The 14,844-nt window shown below is 36.9% G+C and overlaps 1 protein-coding gene across 1 annotated transcript in view; it reads left to right on the forward strand.

Annotated features, from left to right (window-relative positions):
• The window catches only part of naa15a (N-alpha-acetyltransferase 15, NatA auxiliary subunit a), a 100,166-nt gene that overhangs the window by 69,449 nt on the left and 15,873 nt on the right, over positions 1 to 14,844 (forward strand). Inside the window, exons 8-16 of the mRNA XM_072584091.1 lie at positions 518 to 613; positions 5,496 to 5,602; positions 5,687 to 5,759; positions 7,310 to 7,479; positions 7,860 to 8,012; positions 8,481 to 8,609; positions 10,798 to 11,011; positions 11,142 to 11,335; positions 12,133 to 12,241. Coding sequence (XP_072440192.1) covers positions 518 to 613; positions 5,496 to 5,602; positions 5,687 to 5,759; positions 7,310 to 7,479; positions 7,860 to 8,012; positions 8,481 to 8,609; positions 10,798 to 11,011; positions 11,142 to 11,335; positions 12,133 to 12,241 — 1,245 coding nt within the window. The remainder of the gene's footprint in view (positions 1 to 517; positions 614 to 5,495; positions 5,603 to 5,686; positions 5,760 to 7,309; positions 7,480 to 7,859; positions 8,013 to 8,480; positions 8,610 to 10,797; positions 11,012 to 11,141; positions 11,336 to 12,132; positions 12,242 to 14,844) is intronic.

Genomic DNA, 14,844 nt, shown 5'->3' on the forward strand with positions numbered 1-14,844 from the left:
TATTAGTGGAATTATCTTGCATGAACTCCTTTCACAGCCCTTTGATAGTTGACAGTCGTGTCTTATGAACAGTTTGCTTGTCTTTGAGGAGGGAGAGGAAATCGTCTGAGTTGGTACCTTGAAATGTAATTTGGAACTTAAATGATTGAATAGAAGAGGAAGGGAAAGTAGATTTAATAGATGTAATTTTCAGCTTGCATTGAAGGGAAAGAGTGATTTTTTTTTTAAAAAGTGGAAAGAGTTAGCTTTCCACTCTGTTCCTCTTGCAGGTTTCATTTTCTTTCCTGTTTTGTTGCATCAGAAATGCAATGGAGCTAAAGTTTCCACAACCAAATACAAGTGCTAGGCCAGATTGTTACACTCCATCAACTCAACCTGGAACTGGACATCATTTCTCTCATGGTTCAGCTGCTCAGATAATACTGAACTATTGAAGAGTCTGTGCCCAACTTTTCACCCAGATTTATTTACCATCTATCAAAATCTGTTAACTTGTTTTCTCTATTTCGATCTGTAGTCAATGTGGAGGAGAGACTTGATATCTATGAAAATGCTTGGACTAAGTATCCTAAAGGGCTGGTGCCTAGAAGGCTACCTCTTAACTTCTTATCTGGTGAGTGAAATTATATTTTCATTAATCTTTCCATTTTGAAAATGCTACTTCAGAACTTCAATTTTAACTGCTACATATGGACATTTTATGCCTCATTACAATGTTCTTCAGCAGAATAATTACACTCATTGAATAAGGGCTGCATTACAGTGACACAGTTTCAGAAAGAGCATTGCAGCTTTGAGGGAATTGATGTAGTAAAAATTCAAATTTTACCTTAAGTGAAATGGAGCCCTTGCTGATATTTATGTGGAATTGTAAGCCCCTGAATAGTTTTCATAAATTCCTTAATTTATTTTGTTATTATTCAAGTCCTCAGAATAAGACTTAATTTTCATGCAGTGACCTGTATGATATGTCCTGTATTATATGTCCTTCTATCAATTTGATTCTGGCACTTTGCTCAGTTGCTGATATGTGCTTTTGACATTCTCTTAATAGCCTGCCTGTATATTGACAATGTTGGGAATTTGGCGATGTATTACCCAGTAGGAAAATAAGGAGCTGCACTTGGGCTAATTGTTCCAATTTTTTTGGGACAAGAGCAGGTTTCTTTTTGTGAAAAACAACAAGTCTTGTTAGCTGTCTAGCTTTGTTTTAAGGTGTTGTAAGTGTTTTAATGGTTTAAAACAGATTTGGAATTGTAGAGATAAATTTTGTAGAATATGGCAGCATTTCAAAATTTGTCCTGAAAAAGTTGATTTGGATTGTGTTCAAAAGGAATGGATTGATACACAGGGCGGCCTGAATGTTGTTATAGGAAACGTCCAGAACCGGGGACCGGGAGGCTGCCGGGAACGTACATTTCCCATTTAAATGAATGAGTTTGCATCGATACGTGGTTTTGGGCTTCCGCAGTAGGTCTTGGAATGTATCTGTCATTGGTATGGGGGGGTTGGGGGGAACTACAATACACTTAAATTGTCATGAATGAAAGTGGACTAATTTGATCTAGTACTCACCTTGATTTTGTAGCTTACTTGACCCGATAATTGGGCTACACATACAGTCTCCTATTTTCTTTGTTTTTCTTTGGTTGTTTGGATTATGGACCAGCATTTATTTTCCATAACTAATTACTGTTGAGAATGTAGTGATTAGCTGCTGCCACGAGCTGTTTTGGTCCTTGGGGCATAGGTACTTTCTCAGAATTTGGAAGTGAGTTCCAAGAATTTCACCTCATGACAGTCAAGTTCACAGTTCTGTGTGTCATGGAGGGAGACTTGCAGATGAGTAGTGGTCCCGTGCACGAAGATTGTCCTTGTCTTTTAAGATTCATAGAAGCTCTGACAGCAGGCAGTTAACTGCCGCCTTGATGTTTTATCCAGTTTAGGTTTCTAAAAATGGCAGTAGTAATGTTGCCTCTATCCCATGAATGGGAGCAATGTTGCAACCCCATAAATTAAGTTGCAAATTTGAGGATTTTTCTTTAATTCAAGATTTTTCTAAATTGAATTTTAAAAACAATTTGTGTTTGCTGATATTCATGTGCTCTAGGAGTGAAATATTAAAAAAAAATTTAAATATAGAATGATACAACCTAACAGAGCTAACAATGAAAATCATAGAATCCCTACATTGTGGCAACAGGTCATTTAGCCCAGCAATTCCACACTGACCCTCCAAAGAGTATCCCACCCAGACCCATTCGCCTACCCTACTACTCTACGTTCCCCCAGACTAATGCACCTAGCCTTCACATCCCAGAACACTATGGGCGGTTTAGCATGGCCAGTCCACCTAACTTGCACATCTTAGGACTGTGGGAGGAAGCCAGAGCACCTGGAGGAAACCCACGCAGACAGTGGGAGAATGTGCAAACTCCATACAGTTTCCCAAGGTGGGAATCAAACTGAGGTGGTAGTGCTAACCACTGAACCACCGTGCTGCCCCTAATAATTGAGTGCAGCAGTAAATAGAGACAGATTTAAAAGAAAAGAATTGTTTTAGATTTTTAAAATCTGCTTTACATTGCTCATGGAATAGGATTGTTGGCCTCAGTCAACATATTTTTTTTAAAATGTCTGCTCACTTGACTTTGACTCATGTACCCTTGTTACTGGATGACATCTACCTGCCAGATTAGTTATAATTAAATCTTTTTTTTCCTCCATGTTGATCCATTATCTGTTATTGGTGGTTTTATTTAAGAAGCCTGGCTTTCAAAACCAGATAAAGATAAAATACTGCAGATTCTGGAAAGCTGAAAGAAATGCAGGGAATGCAAGTCTGGTTGCATTTGTAGAGAGAGAAACTGTTAATGTTTTGAGCCCAGTAAAACTCCCAATATCTTCTGAAGTAGAAAGGAGGTCATTAGAGTTCCCTCCATGTTCCTGATTGCTTGGTCATACAGCAGTCCAGAAATTACTGTGTACAAGAAGTGGTCCCTTTGAAATGTGTATGCTGTGCCATTACATGACAGTTTTAAAGAGTCAGATTCATTAGTAAGAGAATGCCTAATTCTTCAAGATATCTGAGTAAGAACCACCATCATTGGGTAAATTTAGAAGGTTTAAAGATTGTATATCTACCCTTTCAATTTTATACATTATTGTGAAGATTACTAGTAGCCCAGAAGATTTGTCAAATTTTTGAAAGCAAAGAATGAATAAAAATACAGGGAGAAATTGGAGTATCAAAGAAAATTAGCGAGAACTAAATGCAAAAAAAAAAGCTTTTCCAAGCATATAATATGGAAGAAGTTAACTAAATTAAACTTTGTTCCATACATTTTTATACTGTGAAATTAATAGGAAACAATGCAATATTAGAAACTTTGAACAAGTATTTTGTATCTATCTTCACAATATCCATCTTCTGTGAATCTGATGCCAGATAGCTAGAGAAAAAAAGTAATCAGAATAATAATGGGATTAAAGACTAACAAGTCCACTTCATGTGATGGCCTGCATTGTAGGCACTTAAAGGAAGTGACTGAAGAGATACTGGATGCATTTGCCGTAACTTTCCATAATTTCCCCAAATCTAAAATTCCCAGCAGGTTGAAAAATTGCAAGTATGATAACACTATTCAAGGAGGGAGAGACAAGAAACTAGACCAGTTGATCTAATTAACAGTTTGTCATTTAGATTATCTATCATTGGGAAAATGTAATCCAGTGTCAGAAGTTGTAACAGAACATTTAGAAAATCATAATACAGGCAGGGTCTTAATGGATTTGTAAAGGAGAAAGTGTGTTTGACAAATTTATTAGAGACCTTTACAGATGTAAGAAATGGGTTGGATAAAGGGCAGCCATTAATACTAGCGTGTTTGGAGTTTGAAAAGACCTTTAATAAATTGCCACAAACAGTTATAGAATCAAGTAAAAGTTCATGGTAATGAGGATGAGAGATTAGAATAAATAGATGATTTAGTTAACAAACAGCAGAGAGATCTGGGTAAATGGCTTAATTTCAGGTTGCCAAAGTAGCCTGTAAGTGCCACAGGAATTGGGACTGGAGCCTCAACTATTTATGATCAAACTGAATAACCTGAACGAAAGGACAGACTGCACTGTAGCCACAAATGCTCATGTAAAAATAAATAAAGGAACAGTGACAAAATAGATGGGCCAAACTGCCTGCTTCTCTTACGTTTTGTGATTAGAGAGAACTTTGGAGGTCATTTGGATTGTGTTGTATTCTATCTTCATGAGAGGCTTTGGGAAATAATTTAGGAATTTTTCATAACATTTGATTTGTTCATTGCGAGTTCAATGAGCCTTTGGGTATAATGTGTCAGTCATTGCACGTTTGGTCCTGTCCACTAATCTTGAGCTCTGGTAATTGTTAGTTGTTGATAAAAACTCTGCACCATATTCGGTTGTTACGATTGAGTTGCTTTTCTGCACACAATCTCAACATTACACCAGGAAGGATATTATGTATCAGCTACTTCAGACCATTAGTGAGACACTGTCTCAGTACTTTGTGTTGTTTTGATCTCATTACTTAAAGATGTAAAATGTGCTGGAGGCAGTTCAGAGGTGACATAACTGGATTGATAACTGCAGTGAATGGGTTGACTTAAGGATAGGTTGGACATACCAGGTTTGTTTCCACTAGCGTTTAGAAGAGTGAGGGATGACTCGATTAAAGTTGCAATTTGCCTGAATTGTCTTGATAAAGTGGATGTAGAAAGATTCATTCCTCTTCTGGGGCAGTCCAGTACTAGGGGGGGGACCTTTGTCTTTTATTTGATGGTTGCACAACTTTGGAACACCCTACCTCTGAATGTGGTGAAAGAATGTCACTGAATATCTTCATAGAAGAGGTAGGTAGATCCTTGTTTGGCAGCAGATTAGAGTTGACTGGGGACAGATGGAATGCGAAATTCAAAACACAGTTGATCAGTTGTCATTTTTGTGAATGGTGGAGCAGACTTGGTGGCCTGGATAGTATACTTCTGTTCCTTTTTCATATGTTTGTATCATGTTAGCTGAGGTTCTTTGTAGTTTGAACCACAGATTTCCACTATTTACTTGAAATGAACACACAAGTTAAAAATGAAAGATGTCGGTTACAGGGTATTAGAACATTGGTGTGAAATATGTAGGAGGGCGTTCCTGTCTCCACTGATACTGCCAGACCTGCTAAGTTTCTCGAGCATTTTCTGTTTTTAATCCTATCCCTGCATTGTCCTTCCCTTCCATTCTACTTATGGAGGATATAATGAGGTATATTACACTTATTTTAGAGGTTACTATGTTGAGTCAGTGAATTGTATTGCTCTTGGAATGGTCAATGCCTGTATGCTTTTCTGTCTGTTGTAGCCCATACAAAAATGTTCTGAAAGTTCTATTTAAAATACTGGTGGTTTATTGTGTTAACAGTTATGTTCAGTAATTAAAATCTGCTGAATTGTTTTTCATCCTGCCAGGGGAAAAATTCCGAGAAGTTTTGGACAAATATTTAAGGATAAATTTCAGCAAAGGTTGTCCTCCCGTGTTTACAACACTCAAGTCATTATACAATGATAAAGAGAAGGTAATTTCTTTTTTGTATTGCTATCAGAGCTTTTATATTTTGTTGCAAAGAGAAATCTAAAAAGGTGTCTTTTTATTTTCATAGGTATCGATTCTAGAAGAATTAGTGGTTGGGTATGAAACATCTTTGAAAAGTTGCAATCTCTTTAACCCAAATGGTATGTTTCTATGTTTATACATCCATGACTTGAATTTTGAAACTGCTTCCATTCTTGAACCCATCAAAACGTATATTTTTGGATTTCAGTGTTGGTATGGCACTATTCATCAACAACTGATAATCTTAAACGCGTACTTAGATTTTAATTATCCAGAACTCCCTTGTCCCATTATCTTGATCTGAAGCCATGATACTCCATTGACTTAATATGGAAATATAATGGCCTTCTGTTTTTTTAAACAAGGCCTCCACAGTGAGGAACTGCACCAAAGCCTCACTATTGTTGTTTTTTTAATACTGGCTTATTTCTGTAGCTTCAAGACAGTTTCCTGTTTTTTCTGTCGAATGTAACAGATTTTGCTCTTCCAGTTTTTTTTTCTTGGTTCCCTTTCATTTTTGACAGTAAGAAAGCTTAGTCAATTTTTAAAAAATATACATGCTGGGTAAATAATAGGAAATGCAATGGTACAACTATCATAAGCATGAAATGCTGACAGGTTGGGTACAAGTTAAATCATTTTCAAATGTTTCTGTATTGAATGGTATTTTCCAAGTCTGAAATTTGTTTTGGATAGCTACTTATATGACATTAACAAGAGCGTATCACCATGCTTATGATGCTGAAATAAGTTTATTGAAAGATTTATGTTTTGTCTGAATTGGACGATGCATCCCCTCTGTAAGCACAGGCTCCAAATCCCTGATAATTTTGAGACAAATTGTTGAGAGATGAGGTTAAGCAATCTCTCAGGAAAGGTCTATAGAGTTTTGCTTTATTTAACCAGTTAAAGCTATGCAGTCTACTAAGATAAACATTAAGTCTCCTGCTATTTGTTCAGCCAGCAAGTTTATTTAGAGCCAAGTAGAATTAGTTCCAATACCGTGGCTTGAGTAAGATTAATAAATTGCAGAAAGCATTATCCATTTGGCTGTACCCACGCTGAACAAATTTGAGAGTTGCCTTGATTTGAACGACTACTGTTAGCTTTCAAAAAAACCTGACATGCTAAAAACCATAGTGTGTCATGTCATGTAAATAGTAATTATCTTCATTATCTGATTTATTTTTATGAATTGAGACATTTATAGACTAGAATGGATTTCGGAAACATGAACTTAAAATGGCTGCATTAATCACTTACTGCAAATTAAAGGAAATTCAGGAAACCAATGTGGAATAAGCAAAATGATCTGAATTGAAATTAGCATTTATTTATAGATATTAAAACCAGTCAGCGAAGTCAGGTGTCAAGAACCTTGTGTCGCATTCAGCAACTAAGGTCCTTGTTCCTGGAATTCTTTCTTTAAAAACACTGCAAATTTCCTTCCTCCTTTGAAATGGTCCTTAACACTTATCTTTTTGTCCAGTCTTTTGTTCTCCTACTTTCATATCTTTTATAGCTTATGTCAAACCTGTGAAGAACTTTAGGGCTTTGTGTGGTATTTATATGTTATCTAACTGCAGGTTGTCTTGAATAATTTGGGTTGCATGCTTGCCGAGAAACTGTAAGATTCCATTTGAATTTAGTTTTCCTCCTCCATTTATAGATGATGGAAACCTAGAACCACCTACCACTAGATTGTGGGTCCAGTACTTTTTAGCCCAACATTATGATAGAATTGGACAACCCTCTCTGGCCTTGGAATACATCAATGCTGCAATTGAAAGTACCCCAACTCTCATAGAATTGTTCCTTGTCAAGGCCAAAATCTACAAGGTAAAATTATAAAAGAATGATTGTATTTCTGAAATTTGGAATGTTTCTACTCTTAAGGGTTACAAATTTCTAATGTTCCTAATTTCTTTCTGCTCAGTCAATACCAATCTGGCAATATAGTTTTAAAAAGAAACGTTGCCTGTGATGCTGGAAATTTAGATGAAGCAGTTAAAATATGAATGTAGAAATTATAAATTGCTTTATTATAAAAATGTAATTTAAAAGTTTACTGGATCTGCAATTTATTTGAAATGTGAATGCTTTAAAGCAGATAATGACGTGTTTAATATTAGTAAACTAAACATTTGTGTTTGCAGTTAAATTTGTGCCATTAACCTTATTAGTTCCTTTTGTCTAATGAGTTGTTATTTCCCATGTAGCATGCCGGAAACATAAAGGAAGCTGCCAAATGGATGGATGAGGCTCAAGCCTTAGATACAGCTGACAGATTTATAAATTCCAAATGTGCTAAATATATGCTAAAGGCCAACCTTGTGAAAGAAGCTGAGGACATGTGTTCCAAGTTTACGAGAGTTGGTATCTTCCTTGCTACTTAATTGTACAGTCCAAACAGCTGTATTGAATAGAAACTGCACGATAATTTGTATACTAATAGCATGATGTGAATTGATTTTTTTTAGTTAATTCATTTGTGCACGATTTTATGTTGCTGTTGATATCGATGCTTAAAGGTGTTAGGGTTTGCTGTCTGGAAAAAATAAATTTTAAAAACAGATCCTGTAATAAACATTATGTATTTGCAAACAAAATATAGCACAGATTCTTTAAATGCATTTTTTTAGTTTAACTTTTTCTTAATTAGTTTAACTAAAGTAGTTAATAATTAACTCACTAAATAACTCAGCTAAGCTTATCATTCTAGTCATTTTTGCTAAATGTCCTTAACAGCAATAATAGGTGACTGAGATAAAGTATAATTTCTACATTTTGTGTCGCTGCATTTCCAGGTTACATGCTGAGTTGTAACTTTGTTTAATTAGGAAGGAACGGCTGCAGTGGACAATCTGAACGAGATGCAGTGTATGTGGTTCCAGACAGAGTGTGCTCTGGCCTATCAGTCGATGAACAAATATGGAGAAGCTCTGAAAAAGTGTCATGAAATAGAGAGGGTAAGTTCAAGGAAACCCAAAATAATTACTTTGCCATTTCAGGAGTAGAGGATAAGGAGGGGGGTAAATCAAGTGTCAGATAATTTCAAGTAGTGAAGAAAAAAAACAAATCCTGCTCTGATTCCAAATTCCAATTTCATAAAGTGAACATTTGCTTGTTGGACTGTGGCAGTGTTTCAGGTTAGATGCCACGCGTGTGGTATTTTATGAGCCAAGCTTTCACCTTCATCTTCTACTGTGAATGGGTCAGTGCAGCAAAAGGTTAACTATTAATATAGAATTGTGGTCAGTTACTTACTGAATGCATAGTCCCCACCAGTTAGCCAGCTGGAAAATACACTCTGAACTATTTGTTCAGTTTAATTTCCAAATATAAGTAAACTAATATGTTGAAATATTTTTAAAATGTGGCCTCTAAACAGATTCGACTGTCTAAATCAAAAATTCCTGTCACTCTTGTAATTTAAATAAAATAGATCACTTATTGTATTCCTGTTCTGCAAGAAAGATACAATCCTCTAGATTACTAAATATAAAAATTAATGTCATGTAAAATATTCAGAAAGGCATTGATTCTGGGAATACATCATTTATAATTTGTTACTTCGTTCCAGTTAAGATTTAGACTAGTTCTAAACTCCCAAGTTTGTGGACTGAAACATTGGAGGTAATTTAGAAGAGATTTACTGGAGAAAGTAGTGGCCAAAAACTAATTCTGTGTAGCTTCTAGAAGTGTTGGTCACGTACAGAATAATTTAGCCATTGAAGACGGGAATTTTCACCTTTTCAAAGTAGAAGTATGCATTCTAAAATCTCTAAATACAGATATATTTTTGTTAACACGGACTCTGCAATTTCTATCCACAGTAAGACATGACCGGTTCCTGATTGAAATAACTTTTAACCCAATTATACTGATACTTGCATTGTTAAATTCAAATACGCAGTCATTTATTCTCCTTCACTAAAAGCTTAGTGAGCACTTCAGACAACATTGTGCTCTCTCTTTTAAACTTTAGTCTATTGACTGAAAATACTGTGGTTAAAGAAAGCTATCCCAACTCTTCCTAATAGATGCTGAGTTGATTCTGATTCATTGTAGTATGTATTTCTTTCTTGCTGTTTCTGACTTGGTAGTTTCCTACATGATAGCTAACATTCTGGCAAGTGACCATCTTAGTTTCAGCAGTTATGGTTTCTCTGGCTTTAAACTGGAATTTTAAAAAGTGCTAAATTTATATCATTGTAGATGTAAACCTGTGATCTTTGTGGATTCAGGCAAAGACTGTTTGCTTGGAAATATGTTGAAGCCAGGTGAACAGTTTATCAGGTCCATTGCCTAAAATTAATGGAATGCAAGTTTTCCAAGACACTCAGTTCTTCCTAATCAATTTGGAAATTATATATTAAATTTTACAAGTGAATTCAGTATCTGCTTTGTAATGTCAAGTGAATGTCTGTAAATGGATTTTATTCTTGTTCAGCTTTGTGTTTTACATTATAAAACAAAACCTTAAAATGTGCCACAATTTTGTGGGTTGAAACTTTTCTTTCCTCAACTATATCTATATGAGCAAAACTGGTTTCTTGTAGTCATTTGCTATATTTTGAAACAATATTGTTGACTATGAAACAGTGGTTTAACTGATATCTTCAGGTAATTCTAAATGGACTCTTCAGATAGGAAACCCATTGGATTCAGTGAAATTTGGCTTTTGCAGTCCCCCAATCTCTGTCCCCATTAAGATCGAATTCTATTGACTTTCTAGAGGAGAGAACTCCGATATTGTGTAAAATTAACATTGTGCTAAATCATGTCTGTATTTTTGCAAACGGTTGAAGTTGTTCCCAGTAAGTCAATTCATAATTGGTATTGAACATTTACGTTCTGATCAATGCCCAAATAGCACCAATGATACTGGCTATTCATAATCAATGGTTCTAGTGTCAGGCGTTTAACATCTTTATATTGTAATTTATTTAATCCTGTTTAGCCATTTTCTAGAAAACTAGTGTTCTTGAAAACTTAATTGTCCAATCCACAGTTCTTGTTTGCTAAAATGCTGGATAATGGCATTCTTTGGTATGTTGTATAATGTAGCTTAAAAAAATCCCGTGATCCCGATATATCCTTATGCACTTTCTATCTGTAAGATTTTATGCTGATTTGAAGTCTTTTTTTCAATAGCACTTTGCAGAAATTACAGATGACCAATTTGATTTCCACACTTATTGCATGAGGAAAATGACATTGAGGTCTTATGTGGATTTACTTAAACTTGAAGATGTGCTCCGGTGTCATCCATTTTATTTTAAAGCTGCAAAGGTGGCTATTGAGATCTACCTGAAACTTCATGATCATCCTCTCACTGATGAGAACAAAGAATTGGAAGCTGATACAGGTATTCAGTGGCTTCTGGTTAAATAATCTTAGTTTGTTCGTTATTCCTGTTCTGATAAAGATCGCAGTTGTTTTGAACAACACATAGCTTATTTAGTCCACCACCAAATGATTTTTTTTTCTCTCTGCAGCAAATCTTTCAGATAAAGAGCTGAAGAAGTTACGAAATAAACAGCGTCGGGCACAGAAGAAGGCGCAGTTGGAGGAAGAGAAGAGAAATGCTGAAAAAGAGAAACAACTAAAAAATCAAAGAAAGAAAAAGGAAGAGGATGAGGAAGAGATTGGTGCACAAAAAGAGGAGCTTGTACCTGAGAAATTAGCAAAGGTATGTTGTCGATATTGGCGTTGCTTCATATGTACCTTTTTTTTACTTGAATTCCATATTGTCAGTGTAGACTGTCACATAAGAGTAACCTGTGCAATTGCCCAAACAAATGGCACTGGCTCTATAGATGTATTTTCTGAAAATGTATAGGTTTTTTTTTGGCAAATTTGAGTGAGGTCCAGGCTTCGAATCCTCCTTTACTTTGTCTTTTTCCCCATCACCCGAACTTGTCCATTCTGTAAAAATAATTATGAGTAATCACATTAAAGATATTATCTGTAATCTCATAGTTAACTGAAGCAGTTGATTGTTCCTTTTCTCTGTGCTGCATTGTTTGATGCCAATTAGTCCAGCACTATGGTTGCCAAATTGGCATCAGCATTTAGAGATGAGGAATTGGGTTAAAGTCTTTTGTCCTAAGTACTGTCTTGTGAACTTAGTGGAAATGAAGATGCTGGAGAATCAAAGTGTAGCGCTGGAAAATCACAACAGATCAAGCAGCATCCGAGGAGCAAGAGTGTTCTGTGTCGGGTACTCTCCCTTCATCAGGAATTTCCACCTTAGTGGAAATGCTGTAGTGTGGACATGAGGATTGATGGGTGTCCTCTTCCCTGGTTGAGAAGGTGATAAAACTAGAGAGTCTAAATTTTCCAGTTGCCAGGAAGAGCGCTGGAGCTTTTGTAGCGGCAGCACCAATGCATTGTGTAATGTTTCTACATCAGAGTACAAAGCTATCAACTAACCACAAAGTCATTGAATTTCTCCCCATGCTAAGAAATTTGTTTTCTGTTAAATAGGTGGACAGTCCACTTGAAGAAGCCATTAAATTTCTGACACCCTTGAAAACCTTAGTAAAGAACAAAATTGAAACCCACCTTTTTGCTTTTGAAATCTATTATAGAAAAGGTAAGTAATAGAAAAGCGTACGATGCTCAAGTACTTGTATGTAGACTAATATGGTGTGCTAAATAAGGTAATTCAGCTACAAGTGAAAATTAGTGTGGAAATATACTGTTGTGCAGTAATGCTGTGTTTTAAAAATATTGAAATTAGGTATTTAATGTTCAAGAATGCAAAGTCTTTAGAAATATGAGGAAAGACAAAAGAGAGTTTTCAAAATTTAATCTTTTCTGGAATGTAGTCACCACTAGTGATGTTATTGTTGCCCATACCTAATTGACCTTGAAATGAATTGCGTGCTGCCTCATTTGAGAGCAGTAAAGGATCAACCCCATTAGTGAAACCAGGTTAAGGTGGCAAGATTTGCTTCTCTAAAAGACGTTAGTGAACAAGGTAGGATTTTGCAACAATCAATGGTGGTTTCATGTCCACCATTATTGAAAGTAGCTTTTCATTCCAAGTTTGTTAATAATGTTTCAATTTCACCAGCTACTACCATAGGTTTTGAAAGTAGATAAGCAACAGGCTGGAAGAACACTGCAAACCAGGCAGCATCAGTAGGTGGAGAATTTGACCTTTTAGGTGTAACCCTCCTTCAGGAAATGTTGACTTCTCCACCTCCTGAAGCTGCCTGGCTTGCTGTGTTTTTCCAGAGTCCTGCTTATCTACTTTGAATTCCAGCATCTACAGTCTCTTTTTTTTTTTTTTGTCCAAGTCATGCAGTTTGAAGCCATGTTACCAGTGCATTAATTATGGATCTCCGAAGTCCATTCAGTGACATTATCATGATGCCACTGAGGTGGCACCATTGAATAAGAAAAATATTTGTGTTGGGAAGGCATGATCACCCAGGAACGAGGACAGAATCCATTTGGTTAGAGTTGAGAAGCAGAATGAGCAGCCAAATGATCGGATTACTGGGAATAATCACGAGGCCTTGAAATACTAATAGAGATGTGTGCAAATGCAAGCAAGACACGTGCAAAAGCCACATGAGGATCTTGAGGGATTAGAGATTCCAATATCAAGTTATGATAATATTGGCGTACCAGGAAAGGTGGTGGAGGAATTTCTGAATTTGTGATCAGCAGAACCTCTTTGACCAGTATATTTTCAATCCACCAGGCACCTGTATTTGATGCTTTGCAATCAGGTGATCCTTCTGGGGCAACAGTTGAATAAGAATAATGAATTATTCTTAAGGTTTAAATTTTCACTGGTCCTGTAGACTGAGAATTGGGAGTTAATGGATGGAGAAAAAGGCAGATGAAATGAATAAATACAACTTCTGTCTTCACTGTCTAAAAAAAAATTCCAATAATAGGGGATAGAAGGAAGGGAGGGAGGGAGCGTAATTGGCTAAAATGGATTTGTCCTGTGTGTTGTAGACAGGATATAAGTAGGCAATTTTCCACATTGTCAGGTCGCTTCCACTGCTGTACAGAGTTAGGGATATGCTAATTCTGGAACACCAGTACAGAGGAACCTTGATTATCCGTATATCGGATTATCTGAAGGAGGTCTCGATAGAAACATTACATCAAAGACGTGTTTCCAACAGTGATCGCGTCTTTTGTTTACAACAATTAAACAGGCACTGTCTCCAAATGACTGACTGCCCACCCACCCTCTCTTTCCCTGGAATTTTACAGAGGGGTGTAACCTAAAGCCTCCATACCCTGATAATCTCTCCAACATTGTCCTGTACAGGGTAAAGGTGGAACCTGTCAAAACGTTGCAGTAAAAAGTTGCCTCTGTGGGTGTGTGCGCGCTATTTGAAGACTTACCCACAAAGGGGGCAGCAGCAGCAGTCTTGTTGGTGTCCCGTCCGGCTGCCTGGAGAGGAGGTGGACGGCCCGGGGGGGGGGGGGGCGGTGCCGTCGTGTGTTGCTGCCATGTCTCCTGAATGTGGAGCAGACATTTTTTTAAAAACTCAGAGCCCCAGAGGAAAGGCGTTGAATCGATTATCCGAATGAAATAGTGCCTGCCCATCCCGTTCGGATAATCGAGATTCCTCTGTATTTGGTACTGTTGCAGAAACGTTTTTCAGTGCACAGAGCCTTCCCGGTGTCCAGTACCTTCAACCATTTCTTGATATCATGTGGAATGAATGTCATTGGCTAAAAGCTGATACCATTGCTATTGGGCACCTCGGGAAGGTTGTGATTGATCACATCATCAGCACTTGGGGCTGAAGATACCTGCAAATGCTTCAGACTTTTGTACGAAGTACAGATGCAGGAAAATTACTCTGGATCTTTGAGGGTCTGTTTAGACCACAACTAGTGTACTACACCCAGTCTTTTTCGCCTCGCTCTCTCCTCTTTTTCTCTCTCCTCCCCACTGCCACCACCACTCTTCAGGATGAACGTGGGGTTCCTTGAGAACATGCAAAGATGACATGTGAGAATGATCCCATAGATTTTATTTGCACATTTAGGTTGGAAATATTTTGGAGCAAAGGAAACTGGACATTTGATAGAGGTGTGTAAGATTATGAAAGGTTTAGGTAAAATAGATATGGCAATCTGTCCCCACTAACTGTTGGTACAGGGACTAACCAGCACAAATTTTGGGTTTTGGCCAAGAAATGTAGAGGAATATGATGA

The sequence above is a fragment of the Chiloscyllium punctatum genome, chromosome 14 (assembly GCF_047496795.1).
Source record: "Chiloscyllium punctatum isolate Juve2018m chromosome 14, sChiPun1.3, whole genome shotgun sequence".
Taxonomy (NCBI): domain Eukaryota; kingdom Metazoa; phylum Chordata; class Chondrichthyes; order Orectolobiformes; family Hemiscylliidae; genus Chiloscyllium; species Chiloscyllium punctatum.